The sequence below is a fragment of the Notothenia rossii genome (genome assembly GCF_949606895.1).
Source record: "Notothenia rossii genome assembly, chromosome: 7".
Lineage (NCBI taxonomy): Eukaryota > Metazoa > Chordata > Actinopteri > Perciformes > Nototheniidae > Notothenia > Notothenia rossii.
In genome coordinates, this window is record NC_136905.1 from 52,595,307 (window position 1) to 52,615,655 (window position 20,349).

General features: G+C 43.6%; 2 protein-coding genes across 2 annotated transcripts in view; one reads left to right on the top strand and one right to left on the bottom strand.

The window, feature by feature from the left end:
- The window catches only part of lrit3b (leucine-rich repeat, immunoglobulin-like and transmembrane domains 3b), a gene marked incomplete at its 5' end in the record, with an annotated part of 67,670 nt that overhangs the window by 27,641 nt on the left and 19,680 nt on the right, over positions 1 to 20,349 (top strand). The window lies entirely within an intron of this gene.
- LOC307013442 (E3 SUMO-protein ligase ZBED1-like) lies at positions 584 to 2,727 on the bottom strand (the record flags this gene model as incomplete). Its single annotated transcript, XM_079640841.1, has 2 exons — positions 1,299 to 2,727; positions 584 to 1,129 (listed from the first exon to the last, which is right to left on the bottom strand). The coding sequence occupies exons 1-2, from the start codon at positions 2,418 to 2,420 to the stop codon at positions 584 to 586; spliced, it is 1,668 nt and encodes a 555-aa protein (XP_079496967.1). The 5' UTR covers positions 2,421 to 2,727.

Genomic DNA, 20,349 nt, shown 5'->3' on the forward strand with positions numbered 1-20,349 from the left:
TAATGCAGGTCGATACAGAATAACAGAAGTGAGAAACTCACTTTTATGTTTATTTAAATGTGCAAATGTTAAACAAAAGAAATATCCCCGACGCCTCCGCGACATTAAAAAAATAAGAGCCAGTGTTCTTAAAACAAACAAAAACAAAATAAATACAATTCCGCCTCTTTTAGACATAAAACATTAACTAACAATAGTATACTGAGAAACTCCTGTGTTTAAATGTGCAAACAATAAACAAAAGAAATGTCGCGGAGGCGTCGGGGATATTAACAAAATAAGAGCCAGTGTTCTCAAACAAAATAAATACAATTCCGCCTATTTTAGACATAAAACATTAACTAACAATAGTATCAGAAACTCACTTCTGTGTTTAAATGTGCAAACAATAAACAAAACAAATGTCGGAGGCGTCGGGGATATTAACAAAATAAGAGCCAGTGTTCTCAAACAAAATAAATACAATTCCGCCTATTTTAGATATAAAACTTTAACTAACAATAGTAAACACAAAACAATAACACGTTATAGGCCTCGGTCTGACTAAAGGCTACGGTGGTTAGGAGGCTATAGCTTACTTAACCTACTGGTTTTTGTTGAGGAAAATTAGCATGTTAACATGCTCGGGGGTGAGACGTGAACGGAGCCGAGTGACGGTCAGTCCAGCGGCTGAAAAGACCCGCTCTGACGGGACCGAGGTGGCGGGGATGCAGAGATAGCGTCTAGCTAATTTAGCCAGCCTGGGAAACTTTCCACCGTTCACTTTCCACCAATCAGTCGGGCTGCACTCCAGAGGTGGGGGTATGTCCCTCAGAAAGTTCTGAGTCTCTGTTTCAATGCCAGTGTCCTGTGGGGTAGATGAGTATTGCTCCCCCAGGAGAAGTGCCATCGCAGAAACGTGCGTAGTGGCAGTGACAGTTGTGGGACTTCCCCGGCATGACAACACCGCCTCCTCTCTCCCAGTCTGTGGGATAGCCGCCTCACCTGCATCAATTGCCTCTCCCAGTTCAACCAGTTTAGCATTAGCAATTAGTCTCTGTGGTGGCGAAAGAAAGCTCAAATGTTTGTGACGGGGATCCAGCATGGATGCAATTATTGGGGCGGATGTCACAAACTCGTCAGACCAAACCTGTATAAATAAATTATAGAAAAATGTCGGATGATCGATAAAAAACGTTTGAAAATATGCCATATCTAAATAAGCAAAGCACATAAGCGACATTTAGCTATGCCTATGTCAGTCTCGTCATCAGCGGCTATTTATTATGAGTGTCATGTCAACTAATTAGTTAGTTTACCTTCATTCTGTTGCTGAGGGAGGACTTCACTTTGGTCTTGAATTCGGTTACTCTGGTCTCGTCTCCTTCTCTCCGCATGAGATGGGTGTTGATGAGGCTGAAGCTTACTGGATAAATGTTTGAGATGGAGACGTCCTTCTCGGCAGACATGGCAGTTGTGACACACTTAAGTGCTGCTAACACAGGCTGTGCGTCCTCCATGAGCCGCCAGTGCTCATCCTTCAGCTCCAGGACCCTGGCATCTTGAAGCTTGGTCAGGGTTCTGTCCGAGAGGACAGCAACAACAGCCCAGCGCTGCTCCACAAGTCGCTCAAACATCTCACAGACTGAGTTCCACCGTGTTTTGCACGATTGAATAAGCCGGTGGGTGGCGAGGCCCATTTGCTCCTGCTTCTCCTTAAGCGCATTGGTTGCCACAGTGCTGTGATTAAAGTGGCTAACGAGTTTACCAGCTGCAGAGATGACCCGATGCAGGTATAGAGCAAACCCGTCATTTATGGCTAATTGGAGAGTATGTGCAAAGCAAGCAACAGACACCCAGCTGACTCTGGTGGGATTGTTGGCAGCCGTAATGTTGGCCGCGTTGTCGTGGACGCAGGCGATAACTCTGGCTTCAAATCCCCACTGCTCTACAGCTTCATTCATCTTCTCAGCGAGAAGGTCGGCAGTATGCCGGCCTGGAAGGCTTTCAGTGAGCAGGACCGCTGAATTCATTTGCCAGTTGTCGCAAATGTAGTGGCATGTGATAGTGATGTAGCTCTCCGCTGTTAAAGCGGTCCAACAGTCTGTTGTTATAGCAACACTAGCTGCTGTGGCTAACTTGTTTAGGAGCTCCTGTTTTCGCTCCTTGTAGTGGGTTTCTATGACCCTGGTGATAGTGCGCCGTGAGGGAATCTGATACGCTGGTTCAAGTAAACTAACCACATCTCTAAATCCTTTCCCCTCGACGACACTTGTGGGGAAGATGTCCACTTCAATCATTTTGGCGATACTTTCTGTGATTTTCTCCGCCCGCTTCGCATCACAGCTCCTCCGGTTTAAAACTGAGGTGATGGTGGGCTGAACGGAGGATTCAGTGCCTCTTAACACGCTGGGATGAAGGCTCTTTAAGTGGTACATCATCGGAGTTGTTGTCGTGTTGTACTTGTAAACCGTGTCGCAGTGTATACAGTGAGCGGACTCGTTTTTTTATCTCAAAATGGTCCCACACCGGACTTCGTTTCGCGCGCTTCATGTTGTTATCTTTGTGAGTGAGCAGCTCGCAGGAAGTTTTCTCTGCTGTCGCGACTCCTTACGCTATATCGCCCCCTGCTGGTAGGATGTTTTATTACCGATCATCGATAAGAAAAATACGAAATCGACAAAATCCTTAACGATCAATTATCGATCATCGATTAATCATGCCCATCCCTAATAGGCATGTGTCATTGCGTCAAGATGCTCATGCCAGCGGGGTTTCAAGTGTGGCTCCAAGGTCCCCAGCATGTTCATGAGGGTCCGGTTGAACCTTTCGGTGGTCCCGTTGCCTTGGGGGTGGTAAGGGGTTGTATGAGTCTTTGTGATGCCAGTGCACTTACACAGCTCCTTCCCAACTGTACTTTCAAAGTTGCGCCCATGGTCCGCATGCAGCTTCGCAGGGAACCCAAACCGGCAGAAGACGTTTTTCCACAGTGTTTTAGCCACTGTAGAGGCCTTTTGGTCTTTTGTCGGGTAGGCCTGGGCGTAGCGGGAAAAGTGGTCTGTAACCACAAGTACATTTTCTATGCCACCTTTGGACTTCTCCAGAGTCAGAAAGTCCACACACACCAGTTCCATGGGGGGCACTGCTGTGGATACTTCCGGAGACAGCATCTTTCACACTGCTCACACCAAGTCTTGATTTCTTGAAACATTCTTGGCCAGTAGAATCTCTCCCTTATCATTTCCAACGTCCTTTCGAATCCTAAATGCCCTGAATCATGATGGAGAGCAGTCTTTACTGCTGTATGCAGTTTCTCTGTGAAAGCAATTCTAGAACCCTGAAGGCAGGAGAGACTGAAAAGAGTCAAGGGAAGCTTATAAAAGTTAACAGCATTTAATTACACAAAAGATGCGGTGGTGTACAAAATGAAATGTGCGAGTGGAGGCGCTCTCCTCATCCAGCGACCGGTCAGTTCAGGTCAGGGGGTAGAAGAGATCAATTCTTGGCTTGCTCTTCCTGTTGTCATCTGAGGTCTTATCCTATTGGCCGGCGTCGTCGAGGGGCGGGTCCAATGAAATTCCTGCCTTTTTCTGTTGCTAAATTACATCATTCTGGTGTCTGTGGTTATTTAAACATTCCCAAATAAACGTTATTCAGCGTCAACAAATGAGTGCTAATCCCAGTGTGTTTAGTGTACAACATGACATGTTATTTCACCTTCAATTCACGATTTGAAAACGTAGCATTTCGCCACATGCTAATGCTAACCGGAGATGAAGAATATTCAGAATAAAAGTGTTAAGTTAATAGTTTGAACTTCCGGTTTTTCAGAATAAAACTGATTTAAATTAAATAGTATATTTAATTCAAATGACGCCATATCAACATTGATTTTAATTTCTAACATCTGGCAATACTAGCTGCTCCACTACTCCCCTTTGGCCGTCCTGGATGTGGCGGTACATGATACCATCCCTCACCATTAACCTCCTCCACTCTTTTAAAAGAAGAGTACAGCACTTTAACTGAATGTCAAAGTGGAATGTAGTCAGCCGAGACACCCATCGCTGGCCGGTAGCATCCAGCTCTGCAGAGGACATCACATATTTGAGGGGGTTGTTATCCGTCTGGACAGAGAATGGACGCCCATAGAGATGGTCGTAAAACTTGTCTGTCACTGCCAGTGTTGGGTGTAACGCGTTACAAAGGTAACGGAGTTACAGTAATATATTACTTTTTGCTGTAACGAAGTAATGTAACGCATTAATAATGAAATGTGGGTAATATATTACCCGTTACAATGCTCAGTAACGCAGTTACAACACATTTTAACCCGAAATTAAATGGTGTTTTGTTTTTAAAGAATGTAGGCTACTAACATAGCGAGACATTCCGACACCAGAGACAAATTGTGCGGGTAGATTAGTAAACCTGGTGTGTTTACCCTTCAGGCTTCGCGTCGGGATCTTCGGGGGTGCATAGGCATGCATTGCACCCCCAGTTGAATGTTATGCACCATCTACTCAAAAAAGAGAACGGAGCGAAAAAGAAAAAATGGTGTCAGGTGCACCGTGACCTGCTCCCCTGCGCGTGCATAATTTTCAAAGTGCTTCCACAGCAGTGACACACATCTATGGATAATCAAAATACGAAAATGGTTAAAGCAACCATCACTAAATGCCAGCAACACTGGATCTACTGCAGACAGTAGCAACAGGTTGGATGGGGACTTCACATTACCCTCCGTTGTGGACACTAGCTTACTCCCGCCTGACTCGCCGCCCTCACCCCCGAAGTAGCAGTCTTTGTTGCCCGAAACTACGCCGCCCCTCAGCGGCCCGCAGGTGCCAGGATACCACGGCAAAACAGAGCTTGCCTAGGTATATCTAAACAAGTACCCGCAAGTACAGTGGGGTAAGGCGGTCATTTTGCAGCTCGTGGCATAAAAATAGACATTCATGTGAAAATAGTGCCATATTCTGCCATGCCTGTAGAAATGTTGGGTCAAAAATAATGCATACAATAGCACAGATGCCTTCACCACGAATGGCTACAAAAATATCTCATATCCCAAGCTTATTATCAACGAGCTGATGTTGCAGCTGAAATGTTCTCCAGGTCACAAAGTCAACCTCACATGATGATGTGAAACCAGTTTTCAAGCACAGTAAATATTCTCTTCCCAGAGTATATGATGGGACCAAGGTGATGATGTAGTACATGGTTTTAATAATACTTTTGCCTTTCAATGTTTGCCATTTCAAACCATGAGCTGGTTCAAATACTATTTGCCTTGATTTACAATATGTTCTCATTTCTTTTATCAGTACAGCTTTGAAGCTTTAAGCTTTTGTGCTTTTCCTTGCCATAGTCCACTTTGGAATTTTATGAAATATTTCAGGATTGAAATGTGAAATGTTCTCACTTGCTTGGTTTCAAAACATAACAAATGCCATAATCTGTTCATTGGGGACCATCAATGCTATTTTTCATTGCTGTTACCGGCCACTATTGCTCATGTAAACCTACTACTGCTGCGCCCCCTGTAATCTCAGAGGCATGGCCATGTACTAAACAAACTACAGAGCCCATTCCGTGTCCTGTTATTGTTTACTTCCTGTCTGCCTTCTTCTGGTGATTTATCTGACGTCCAGTGCTCTGTCTTTTAACCTCTTTTCCTTTCTCTTTCTTTGTCCTCCTTAGCAACCTTCATTATAGTCCTTGACACTGGTCTGTAATGCTGTATTAACAACGTGTCAGATGTTAAGAATTTACAATCAGAATCGAGTATTCAACTAAGCCGTGTAATACAAGTTGTTAGTAGCCTTAAAGAGCAACTTCCAGGTTAAAAACACCTGTGAATAAATGTGGTGGAAAATGATGAATCCACTAGATTTTCAAAAAGAAATACAGAAATATACCCTACAGTGACATCTGGCGCTGTTTTTGTAAGAAATGTTCACTTCCGCATAAAAAAGCCTCGGCACGTGACCTCCCACGTGTGACGTAACATGGGGGAAACAAGGGGGAGAGCGGCCGGTGTAACGTATTAATAAACATGGATCCCAATGCTAGTTTCGACACAGAAGACACGGAAGAAGTTGAACATGAATATTCAAATGCATATGACGGACCACAACCTTATAATTATGAGCCTGCTAGGCGTCCAAGAGACCAGGAGCAGCCAAGGATTAGAAGAAATAACGGCCATCGGAGAGAAATTGAGCTGTGGTGTGAGGAGAACCAGTGGAGAACTGGGCAGCTATCTTGGTGAGTGACCGGCGTTAGCTACAGAATGTTAGCTAACATCACATCACAACATTTAGGCTAGTGACAATGGCCCCAACATTTTGAGTTACCCCTCCCGGAGTTAGGAAAAAACACAACTTACTTTTTCCTCATCTCTAAGGCCTCCCATACATGAAATGGATTGTTGTATAAAAATATTTTACTGCAAAAGTGGTGAAATTGATATATAAAGTTAGACACCCCAAACTAAAAATAAAGCCTGGCCGTCTGGGGGTTGAGGCATAACAACTCATGTAGATTCACAATGGAAGGTCTGATATGTTTAACACTTGGCATACCTGAGGCCAGGACATCCCTCTGCATTATAGAAAAGACTGAATGTCAATATCTTAATGTAAATTGGAGATACAGTCATTTGAACACATACCTACAATAGGCGGAAATGTAAATCTATGTAGAATGATCTCTTTACTTTGTATGACCCTGACATGGATTGCCATAGCAACACACACAAGGGCCTATTGAAAAGGTGTGGTTCTACTGAATCCAGCAATACCAATTGTGTAAAGGTAGCTTACATACTCATCGAGTTATGTCACTAAACGTTTATGGTGTCTTTATACAATGTTATGCCCAGCTGCAGCCAAAATGTGCCAGGGACTAGAAGGTGAAACACAGAGACAAGGAAACAGGTTTTTGGATTAACAAACTTGAGTATTCAAATTAAATGTTCTTATCTAAACTTAAGTAAACCTAAGCTAGTGGGAGCCGGGGGATACATGCATATAAATACATCTCTATCACTCATCCACATTGTCCTCAAAAACAACACGGCTCACATTTGGGCAGTCAGAGCAAGAGCAAAACTCTGTGCAGGTCAAGCCTACTGAAAGACATTGGCATTTCCTGCTATCATTGCACTTTCCGTCCTTACAGTATAGGTGGGTGATGTCTCTGACTTCTTTAGGTGCAGGTTCTTTGACGAACATCACTGGTTCAATAGACCCATCTTCTCTGAGCCTCCACCCTCTACCAACTGGGTTCCAGAGATGAGGCTTGGCCACATGGCTGTGACACCACACTGCGCTCTGGTACATGGCTCTTAATACATGTTGCTGGAAGGCATCTTCTGTTGGGGGTAGATTTGCAGCTGATGAATCTGTTGTAGATGCTAGTGTGTACCTTAGCTCATCCAAGGTGGTGCAAGGACGACCATCCTCCCTTTTCTTTTGGCCATACAGAAGGAGGGCATACTTTCTTGCCACAGGAATAGCCTCCTCCAGACTTCCAGAAAGTCCAAAACTGTCCATCTCATTTAAGTCACTCAGATGGGTCTTAAGTCTTGTAAACACAGTAGCCTTCCCAATTCTGTACAAGCTGCTTGTGGTATCACAACCTGTGAGGGCGTGGCATGCGGGTAGACATGCACAAAATGCTGCACCAAGCTTCTTTGCGATGGCAGACTGGGACAAACCTCTCCCTTGGGCCATGTCCAGAGTGGATGAACACCGTTGAGGATCCAAACATTCCTTTGCTGGAATAATACACAAGCAAAACCAGTACGTCAGTATCATCACATCTGATGACGACCCGAGAATGAGACTCTGCTAGATGTATTGCATTTAATACCAATCTGGTGTCAGCCTCCTCCTGGTCACTATACAGATCTGTCAAGTTGTCAACACCTGACTTGCTGACCACTTTGACCTCCTCACCATTTTCAAAGCCACCTGCCAAAATGACTGTGTTCTCTGAGGATATTCTCTTGGGCCCTGTATTGGCTATGTAGTTGCTTACAAAGCTGCATAAAGCAGCCTTGTTACCACTGACCTTGAGGTATTTCCTGTAGTTAGGAACTTTGGCTTTGCCTGTGATGACATGTGTAGATCTGCTTGCTTGGATGGTGCCTCTTCTTTGCCTTTCCAGGTCTTTGATTGAGTGTGGATGATCATACCTATCAAACACTAGAGCAACACAGTTGTTGTTTTCCTTTTCCATTAGTGTTGTGATCTTCTTCCAGACACATTCACCCATGTCATTGAATGTCTGAAAGCCTGAGTCAGGGAGAGTCTGTAGAAGAGCCATGCCATCGATGATGTATGCAGATGGTTCAGCAACATTGGCAACTGCTGTGTCTCTTCAACTACTGACTCCAATTAATAATAATAAAATAATATATATAATATAATATATAATATATATCATATAATAATAAATTGCAAGGTCTGCAGTCACAAGCACATGGTGTTGTCCCAGTTCTTCAGCTAGCTGTACAAGCTGTATCATAGCTGTATAGATGGTGGACAAATCTGAGGGCGATTCTCTTATGAAGGGCATGTATAGTACACTGGGTACTGGACAAGGTGTGTCTGATGTGAAGGCATTGAATGCAGACCATGCAGGAATATGCTGTTGATTCTCGCTCTGGTTTCGGGCCAGCTTCCATACCAGGTCTTTGCCTTCTGCTGCTTTGGAGACTGCTGTGTTTATGTGTAGTATCTCAGGTTTGGGAAGTTCGGGCGGTTCTGGTCGCTTTGGAGGTTTGATATATCTGTAACCAGAAATAATAAGATAAGCTTGTTATCATATGCATTAAATATCAACTCATAACACTAAACCTCACCAAGTATTCATATTGAACACCCCCACCAATTAATTTGTACTGTGACTATACACATGAAAACGGAATGAATACAAATTCAAATAATCCAAACATACCTTTGAAGTTTCTCTCCATTCAAGTCAGCTGTGTTCAAGGTTGAGAGAGACCTCTTTGGGACTCGTGCTAGACATTCATATGCAGTGGAGACATGGCCTCTTCGGTACACAACAGATGCCATAGCATGAGTTGTTTGCTTCCCGTCCAGAGTATCCTCATTCTGACCAAAGTTATCGATGGCTGCATCAACAATTCCATGTTCAGTGACTCCAGTGAGGCCAGTTGGGATGTAGACACCACTCTCTGTCCTTGATATCTGGTCTGCTGCCACAGATGTGAGGAACTGTCGAACCTCTGTATAGGAAACACAGTGCCCCATTGCACTGAGCTCATTGATGAGTGACTTACTGCCAAATTGATGATGAATCAAAATGGCAAGTCCCAGTGTGATTGGCGTATGGATGTGACGGCACTGTGCAATGAGATCATGGCAGATTGCAATGACACGCAGATTGTCCTTCAAAGCTGGTTCCTCATCACAGGTCTCGCAATTTCTGTGAGCATTTGAATCAACACACCAGTTCAAAAAGTCATAAACATTGTTTGGTACATAGTTGCTGCAATGTAGACGTGATAGTCGATCAATGCTGACATATGATTTATGGTCATGGTCAACCTGCTCCATGCTCTTTCTCAATATGTCTGCAGCTCTATGTAGTATTTGCCTGTCAGAGAGACCTTGACTTTGCTGTTGTGTCTCACAGTCTGCTGTAGAAGCTGTTGTCTCTTCTAGCTTGTCTTCGAGTTGTACAGCTCTCATTGCCAATCCCATGGGCACACTTTCAGAGCATACCAAATCAGACTTTCCAGCTCGTTCTACAAATACCAGCCTGTGCTTGTAATGCAGTAAGAGCTTTTCCTTCAGTTTCCAGGAGCTGTATTTAGTGTGTTGGACTGTCTCATCTTCTTCCCCAGACCTCAGTGTCTTCAGTATGTCATCAAACCTCCCAGCCAAGGAGTTGAGGGTCGTCACTTTCATTTATTTTGAGAAAACAGTTTTGTCAATGAGTTCAGTGAGCTTAATAAAAGCTTTGTCATAGATACTGGTCTGCTGTTCTGATTCTTTTTTTCGTCTGGCAGCTGCTATATTTAGTTTAGAGATATAGTGTTTAAGGCAGCTTCTATGATATTTGGCATCATATGCAAAGAGATCCGGATATGAGAGCAGCCGAAGATGTACAACTTCATCAAGCCTTTCTGATGCTGCATGAAGGACCTTGTCTCGGGTACTCTTACCTGTACCAGTCATAATGGCTGTCAGAGGTTCTGGTCTTGATCTGGCCCTCCCACAAATGAAACAATCTCTTCGTATGTCAAACGATAATGTATCAACCCTACTCAGTCTTCTTGAAGAGACTGATGGAGGTATGCTCTCACTTTCAACATTTGCAACTTGTTGCTCACTGATATTGGTCTTACTGGAGTAGTTTGCTCTACATGATCGATGATATGATACCTTTATTTTAAACGAAAGTATATCATCTGTATATGGAGAGAGATTTTATGAACATCATCATCTCTCTGTTGAGCAACATTTAGTATACGTTGGAGGCCTTCTGCTGTAGGATTTTTGACATATGGAACTTGTTTCTTCCCTTTTTCAAAATGTTTACCACAGATGATACAACGATTTGGATCCACTGTTTGTACATCACTCTCCATTCTGGTAAAATTGAAAAAAAAGAAAAAAAGAAAAAAGATACACTTCCGAATTTGTACAGTATCTATGTTGTACTTAAACTGTTTTTGTTAGGCTCTATTTACAGTATTGTTACCAGTGATACTAATTAAGCCAGGAGACACAGAGTCTATTGTGAATATAGGCTACTGGACAGGCTGTTACATCAGAGGCGTCAATTGGGTATGGCAAGGTATGGCAGCTGCCACACCTTGGCTCCAGGGGAAAATTTAAATGTTCGTTTTAAAAAAATAAATTTATGGAATTACTCTGTGTCAATTTGTATTGATTATTCTATTATTTAATACATATAAATTAAATACAAATGAAAATCAGAACAACACAATCGATTTCTCTAGTCTAGATATTATCTTTCCCAATACTTATCGTAACGTATCCCCCCTCCCTATCTTGAAATGTGGTATCTCCTGACGAGAAGCCGCCGGAGGTCAGAGCGGGTCATGTTATCGCGGTTTTTTTTATTTTTCGGCTAAGCTAATTAACTAAAATGAAAAGAAAGCAAAGAACTTTAGAATCTTTTTTTATCAAAAAAAAGGCAGGTGAAGGTGATGGCTCCAATGTTGCCCCAGCAGCAGAGGGAGAAGGAACAGGTAGTGAAGGTGGGATTCAAGCTGTTAACGAGGCTGTTAGCCACTCCAGCACCTGCGCCGGGGATGCAGATGCTAACAGGGAGACGGAGACTACATGCATGGAGGCTGAGAACTCGTCCACACCGACTTCTCGAATTGAATCCGAGTCTGAGTCCCCACCAATTTCTCAGATTGAAAGAGCTGGATCAGACGTGGACAGCGATAAGGAAGGTCAAGGCCCGGGTGCAGCAGCAGTAGCAGCCTCTGGGTCAACTGGAGCAGAGAAGAAGGATATTAGTGGATGTAAAACAGACGGACTCAGGCGTCCTCGTTTGACCCACTTCCCAACTAGAAATGGAAGACGCTTTAATGTCAGTGTGTATCAGGAATATGACTGGGTTGAATATTCTGCGCAAGAAGATGCAGTTTATTGCTTTGCATGCCGTCATTTTGGAGGAGCCTCAACTTTAACAGGTGACAGGCATGGACTGCGTGTGTTCATAGACACTGGATACACATGTTGGAAGAACATGAAAAAAAATCTCCGGGATCATCAAGGGAGCAGTAGACACAATTGTGCTGCATTAGCGTGGTCTAACTTTAAGGCTGTGATCAGCGGACATAAGGAATCCATCGCAAGTCGGATTGACGCAAACAGGACAGATGAGGTGCAGGAGAACCGGGCTCACGTCAAATCCTTGTTCAAAATCACGTCATTTCTGGGAAGACAGGCCCTCCCTCTCCGTGGCCACAACGAGAGAGATGAGGATGAAAATAAAGGAAATTTCCTTGAACTTTTGGACGTTATTGCAACAGATGACAGGAACGTGAAAAGCAAACAGGAACGCAGGTATGCGCACTATTCTTCCCCAGAAGCCCAGAATGATATGGTGAGAGTTATTGGGGAACATATCAGAAGTATAATCATAAATGAAGTAGGAGAAGCACGGTACTTTTCAGTGTTAGTGGATGAAACGAAAGACCTGTCTAAGAAGGAGCAGCTGGCCATTTTGATCCGTTATGTACATGACGGGATTATAAAGGAAAGAGCCATTGGAACCTATCACATGAAGGACCTGACAGCTGAATCCCTGGCCCAGAAAATAATAAAGGAATTATCGAGTTTAGATATTCAGCTGTGTGTTGCACAATGCTACGATGGTGCAAGTGTTATGCGGGGTAATGTGCGTGGAGTGCAGGCTTTAATACGTGAAAAAGTGCCGCATGCAGCGTATATACACTGTCATGCACATAGACTAAATCTTGTGCTTGTGAGCTCGATAACTGAAATACCAGAGATGGCAGAGTTTTTTGGTGTTGTTCAAACACTATATACTTGTATTGCAAATAGCAATACCAGACACATGCTTTTCATTGAGGCTCAAAAGAAGTTGGGACACAACAAAATACTGCACTTGGAGCGCACCTGTCCCACTCGGTGGCTGTATTGGTATAGGGCTCTACAGAAGATAAAACTGCGCTACGAGGCTATACTAGCTGTGTTAGATGCCACTATTGACGCTCATGCAGAGGGTTCAACTGAAGCTGCTGGACTTCGGACAAATATGCTGACAGTCACTTTTGACTAGTAACCTTGCCATACCTTAGCTTTGGCTGAATTGACGCCACTGTGTTACATTAATGAAACATTAAGCTAGGTCACTTTCCAGTTAGCTAATTAGCCATTTTATTTGACAAGGTCCCATCTTTTCACAGTCCAAACATATTTGCAATGATTTACCTGTCAGTTTGTGAAGAAACCCACGTAGGCAATGAGATGCAGATAAAGCAGGTGGAGTCAAATACTGTAGTATAACTTCTTGATTCTCTACAGAGCTGAATGACTTGCTGTTATGAGGAGCATAAGCTTGAGTTGCTGGGCCGTTGATAAACAACGTGAGCAGAGACACATATTGCCCTCTTGAAGGTCATCCTACGTGAAGAAGACACCTCCAACACCACGTTTGCCCCCGCCGACCTCAAAGACAACGTCAACTCCACTCTGTATTTTATCGACGGCATGACGTGGCCGGAGGTTTTGCGCGCGTACTGCGAGAGCGACCGGGAGTACCATCACGTTCTGCCCTATCAGGAAGTGGATGAGTATCCTTATGGTCCTCTTGAGAGTAAAATCAAGGTGTTGCAGTTGTTAGTGGATCAGTTTGTGACCACCAACATCGCCCGCGACGAGCTGATGTCCAACTACTACTTTGTTAGTAGTTCTATTGCATTTTAGGCCTGCATTTTCTCTGCACTAATGTTGAAGTTGCAATATTTTACTTTAAAAAATAACAATTCTCAAGTTGTCATACCTTTTAGGGACTTCTACTCAAGATAATTTGTTAATATTTTCCACCCCTGATAAGTGAAGTCAAAATAAAACTAATTGGTGATACTATAGATTTAATTAGGACTATTTCATATTTTCCCCATTTGGGACACCTTATACGTTTAGTTACATAACTCCATGAGTATGTAAGCTACCTTTACACAATTATTATTGCTGGATTCAGTAGAACCACACCTTTCGAACAAGCCCTCATATGTGTTGCTATGGCAATCCATGTCATACATTCTACATAGATGTACATTTCCGCCTTTTGTAGGTATGTGTTCAAATGACTGTATCTCCAATTTACATTAAGATATTGACATTCAGTCTTTTCTATAATGCAGAGGGATGTCCTGAACTCAGGTATGCCAAGTTTTAAACATATCAGACCTTCCATTGTGAATCTACATGAGTTTATATGCCTCAACCCCCAGACGGCCAGGCTTTATTTTTAGTTTGGGGTGTCTAACTTTATATATCAATTTCACCAATTTTGCAGTAAAATATTTTTATACAACAATCCATTTCATGTATGGGAGGCCTTAGAGATGAGGAAAAAGTAAATTGTGTTTTGTCCTAACTCCGGGAGCGGTATCTCGAAAACTAAAGCCCTTTTTGGCTGTTTGTCACAGGCCTAATTGTGAAGTTAGCTATCATATATCAGGCAATAACTAAAGTAGCATTGATAATATAGTAACGTTACTGGCAGGACTGTTGATACTGATCCATAACAGAAACTATTGCGCAAGTATCAGGTGGTATATGGTGAAATACAATGTAAAACTACCGAAAAATACCAGCTCACTAAAACACAACCGCTCAACTCAACGCAGTTAATAACTATACCCGCGGTCAGAGAGCGGAGATCTTTACCCTTTGTGATGTGATATGACGCGTTTGACGTATGACCTTAAAAAAAAGCCGCTTTTAAGAGCAGAGCTCAAAATTGCTCCTTTCCCTCTGAATTCCTGCCCTTATGTCTCGTAAAACATATCAAATCCTACTTTCACTTTTTTAATTGTAATTTTCAAGCAAGTTTAAGCATAAATGTAGAAAAAAACCCCCCTGCAAGATGCTCTTTAAGGGCCTACACAGTTGTTATGCTATACCATATTGCCCTTCACTGGATGTATAATGAGCTGCACAAAACTACATTTTAGCATTTAAAATACCTAGCCATTCTTTTGCAGTTATTTTGGTGAAAGTAACTAAAAAGTAACTAAAGTAGTGTAACTCATTACGTTTCAGAGACAGTAATATTGTAATGTAACTTATTACTTTCAAAAGACAGTAAAAAGTAATATGTAATATATTACATTTTGGAAGTAACTTGCCCCCCCTCTTTGACTTTCTTCGACAGCCCGCAGTATTGCCTCCAACGCTATAGCATAAGAGCAGGGAGATTCTCCGGACCTCTGGCTACGCTCATAGAAGTCAGCCAGTGGATCTAGGGAGCCTTGTGTGTCACCGTACTCTGCCCTCAGTTCTTCTAATGCTTTCTCAGGGTTTTGATCAGGTAGGTTCAGAACCAGCTTCCTAGCCTCACCACCCAGGTGTCGCACAGCAGTGGAGAAGCGGAGGTGCATGGGAAGCTCTACTGCCTCCAGGAGGTACTGCAGGTCACAAATCCAGTCCTCTATGAGCATTTTACTGTCAGCATTGCATGTGAAGACTTGGACATTCTTCACCTGATGGGTCTGTATGAAGCCACCATAGGCAGGCAGTGGAATGCTTGGGTGGGTGAGGGCTCTGCCAGGAGTCCTTTGCAGTGGCTCAGATAGACCGGAGTGAGTGTGGTGAGTGGGATATGGAGGTAAGGGCGCGGACTGATGGAGAAAATGGCGATTACTGCTGACTTGATGGTCCGAAGCAGGCATCCTTGGAGCAGGGGCTTGGGTGTGAGCTGCATAAGTTACATTCAGGGGGTTGGGCGCTGTCATGTTGGGGCCCCATGCACAGATGACAGAATGTAGCCTCTGGGCTCCTTCACTCTGAGTCAGGTCATGTGGATAATGGACAACAGCTTGTGACATATGTGATTGGGGGGTTCGTTCATAATCTGACCATCGGAGGGTCTGCCCAGCAGCAGGTTTTTTTTCATAATGTTAATTGTTTTTCACTTTCTTGGGGTTCAGGAGCGGGATATGCATAGCTGGTGTAGACATGGGAGTTACGCTGAATGTCCTCGGTTGGATAAGGGGGGTTAATTGGAGGATTTATGTTGGGCTGCTGCATAGTTTGCATTTCAGGGTAGGCGTTGAGCGGGAAGCTCTGAGGTGTTACAATAGCTGTGGGTTCATACACACTGACTTGGGGTGGGGGGGCAGGGACCATCGTTGACTGTATCACCGGCTGAGAAGCGGCTGCACCCAGTCTGCCATAATCAGACCTGTTAGTCTGGTGACTTTGACCCGGGCTAGGGCTGTTGTCGAAACAGAGCTGAGGTACCTGTATTGTAGCTCCAGGGCCTGGAAATGAAGATACATGAGCTGGAGTAACACAGTGATCAGTATAAGGTGATAGGATTGGGGGTTGTGGGGTATTATGCAAGCCTGATTCTGTGGGGTTCCAGCTGATCCGGTGGTCTTCAGTATCAAACTTTAGTGAAGCATTTGCAAACCTGGTGGGCTGGTTGGTGAGTTTTGGCCTCACTGATAGCTGGTGGTTCGCTGTGCTTGTGTCAGCGGATGCCCCTTCAATCAAGAGGTGTGTGTGTGTGTTTTAATAGGGGAGTCATAGTTGAGGCTCATTGCAGGCCCAGGGAGAGGTTGCAGGACTGATGCCTCAAGCTTTGATGGGGAATCTGTACGGGCACTCCACATGTGTTTGTGTGTTAGCCTGTGATTATGTGGACATTTTATTTCTAGTGTATTGTAATGAGTCAAAACAATCAATAAAAATTATAATGTCTAGCACAATATCAGCTCGTAATTAAATTACATCTAGAACACTGCTCTATAAGAATATATATGAGATAAACTGGCAACAACAGCTTAATATTCATTGCAGAGTGGTCTCACACACAATATACTCTTTAACCATTCAAGTAGTGGTGAAGTTGCTATAATAACAGGAACAATTCTCTAAAGATAAAAGCAAAGTTCACAGCCTTTAAAGGATATATTGGAGAAGGTGAATCTCCTGCCAATACAGCTTCACAGACAGTGGCGGCGCCAGGGTATGGCTGGGGTAGGCTACAGCCATACCAAGAAATGGCTTACCTTAGCCCGACCTTGAAAAAGTATGTTAAAGTAAGCATGTTGAGAACACGAATTGCGAAAATCTACCGGTCGTGCCCACAACACACAAACTGATCCTGCTGTAACAACAAGAGCACGTTACTCACGCAATATGGTTGAGACCATTCGGGCTTATGCTAGAGGGGTGCAAGGAATAGTCTAAGTAGTGGGCGACAGGGGCGGATCTAGAAAAATATTCATGGGGTGGCAAGAGGGTGGCAGGAGAATTTCAGGGGTGGCATCCCCTGGCAGAAGTATATGCTGATTTAATCGCGGTCATATCAATCAATGTTAACTTGGAAAGCCACAATATTGATATTTTAACTTAATATCATTAGGTGACATTATTGTGGCCCATCAGTAAAGCCATAAATATAAATATATAAAGTGGCAGACATAATTTAATGAATTTTAACTGAATGAGTTGGTTTCACTCTTAGACCAGCAGGGGTACCAAATCTATGCAGACTGCTGCAATAAGTACATGAATTAACTGTCTCATCGATGTGTGTCTGTATGAATATGATAATATCAACAATCATATTATTCCTATCAGCTGTCAATCACTGTTATGATTCACATATTCAGTGTTATTATTTAATAAATTATATTTTTTGGAGGAGTTAATGATGAATGTTCCTCAAGATGCTTGCTCACCCTCCTTCAAATTTGAAAGACAAATAATTACTATCATAAAAGAACAGTTCAGCGCCCCACAACTTCATTGCATACACTTACAACCTTGACTTTACATCAGAAAGAACAAACATTAAAGAAGTGACTAACTGCATCAATTAGGGTTAAAAAACGGTGTATTCAGCTAAAACATATACATCGCTGCAGTTATTATCCAGTGGAAAGTCCTTACCTACTGGCCTAGTTAAATCAAAGTGGTTATTGGGAGTATTTTTGTTGGGTAATCTATGGTAGGGCTAACCCATACAGTGGTGTGGCTCAAGTCAGTATTTGCAATGTAATTACATACACACTATATTGCCCCCCTTGACAGTGAAACGCCACGCATGAGGTTTAGATTATTTCTCAATCCAAATTGAACTGTATGAAATAAAAAGGCACATTTGTCTTGTAGTAAATAAAAAGGGCGACCTGGAGACAATCCTGCAATTTACCCACAAGTGAAAGAGTTGACATGCTGAAAAGCCAACCCCTGCAGGGGGTTCTGGGGGGATTCTCCCCAAGGAGATTTCTTGAAATACTAACATAAAATACACATTCTGGTACTCTCTTGAGAAGAAAAATAAATAAATCTATTACTACACGACATATTCAAAAAAATGAATGCCATTTTTGTTTTTTGTTACTTTGTTCTGAAAGCTGAACCTGCTGCTCCTCACAGAGAGAAGAGGGAAGAGGCTGTGTGAATGACTTTACTTTGTGGATAAGGGTGGATAGCCCCCATTGTTCTGTGTGTCAAAATGAAAGACAGCCCACACACCTATCAATCATCAAACCGTGGGGTTTTTCTTCATTACGTGTTGATTTCTATCAACACGTAATGTTGTATCGATGTATATAGAGATGTACTACAGCAAAAGTATTCTCCGTCGGGACTTCCTTTAACAACACCGCGCCGTTATCGTGATTCTGATTGGCCAGAAGACATTATCAAAGATGTTCTATTGAGAAGACATTCACTACGTGACAAAAGTTTTCAAAACCGTTTCTAGTCTTCGGTATTTCCGGACAAGTGGCTACTGAAATCAATCTTACTAACTGCTGTCTGTGCAATTTACTCCGCGCGAGTTGGCGGACTTTATTTTGCTTACTTTAACATCATTGTTCATGGTGGCCTACCCCAGCCATACCCTGACGCTGACCGCAAATACCTCATTCCTTCTGTCTACTTGGATCCGAAATGCTTCTCGTTTTGCGCTGTCCTCCCGTTCAAATGAAATCGCCGCCAATCATATTTCCAAGCTCGCGCCAGGGGGGGGGGGGTGGGAGGGGTTACAAGGCTCGCGTCTTGTGCTGCATTCACTTGCACTCGGACATTAGAGATTTTCTCTCATAAATGTCCGATGAGCCACAACTTTTCTTTCAAAACAAAGCTGCCAACTGGGGTGGCAGCTGGGGTGGCAAGGCATTTTTCTGAGGTGGCAGCTGCCACCCCGTGCCACCCCGTAGAACCGCCACTGGTGGGGGAGTTTTATTCACTAAAGGTGTGGAAATTGACTCGCGTCATAATATCAGCGTGGCCGCGGTCAGATCAAAATGCCTCCAAATGCAATTTTAGACCTACAGCCAATTAGAGCATGAAACGTTGGGTCTGCTGCATCATGCATTCCTGATGCATCACGTTCACAGTGAAAAGTCCCCAAACTCGAGTAAATTGCAGACAGACAGCAGAACTTCTAGGATTAATTGTATATTTTGGATGGATAGATTTGTTCTTAAACGCCCTCGCATTGAGGTACAAGTCGAAGAGGTGCCAGAGTCATACGACCCACCTGAAGAGTGAATAGTGAGTTTTGAATTTATTTTTTAATCATGGGTCATTTGAAAAAGTGTTTTGTATGACAATAGAGACACAGCAGGCCACCTGTTGTGTGCTGTGTCTGTCTCTCTCTGTTTACCTGTGTCTGTGTCTCTCTCTCTGTCTCTCTCTGTCTCTCTCCCTCACACTCCCTCTCTCTCTCCCTCTCCGTGTCAATTCTATATGCCAACTTTTCTTGTTTATGCCGCTGCGTAGCATGTTGTAACAACGTGGAATTAGCAGAATAGGCTATTGTATTGTTTAACTCACACCTGTTGCTCTCGATGTAATTTAGCTGATTAAAGGAGACTAATAAAAGCTAATAAAAGTCTCACGCGTGGCGTTTCACTGTCAAGGGGTGCGATATAGCGTGTATGTAATTACATTACAAATACTGACTTGAGCCCCACCACTGTATGGGTTAGCCCTACCATAGATTACTGTGAGCCTCTCCGCTCACACAGGGTTCAAATAGGGACGGAAAGAGCAGGTTGGTTGAACACAGGCGTTTATTAACTCCGAACAAAAATATACGCGGGTCTCAAACGTTGCCCGGGTGGGAACCTTCACAGGTCCTTTCGCGACCTTCCAGGATCCCGCCTTCTGCAAAACAGACCAGAACCAGGTTACGACATGCTTTTATTCCGGCACTGATTGCCTGATTCCGATCAGCGGCCTCCGGCCGAGCCACTCTCTTCACTCCAGCAGCCAGCGCCCAAACCACACCCGCTGCCACAATTACCCAACAAAAATACTCTGGCGCCGCCACTGTTCACAAAGAATAATAGCTCAGTCCAACAAGCTGTTCACTCACCAGCCTAGTACATACAGTTCAATACAGTGGCAAAGTGTGTGTGTGTGTGTGTGTGTGTGTGTGTGTGTGTGGGGGGGGGGGGGGTACTGCCATCAGTCTCTCCTTCTTAGCAGTCTCGGAGCACCACAATCCGGTTCACGGCACCAAAGATGTAACCCGAATGTCCCGTAGCCTCTCTGAACACCCTGGGACTCTGCGTTGTGTTTGTTATTGGTGATGGGATGTTATGCAGAGGGGCGGAAAACAGGACACAGT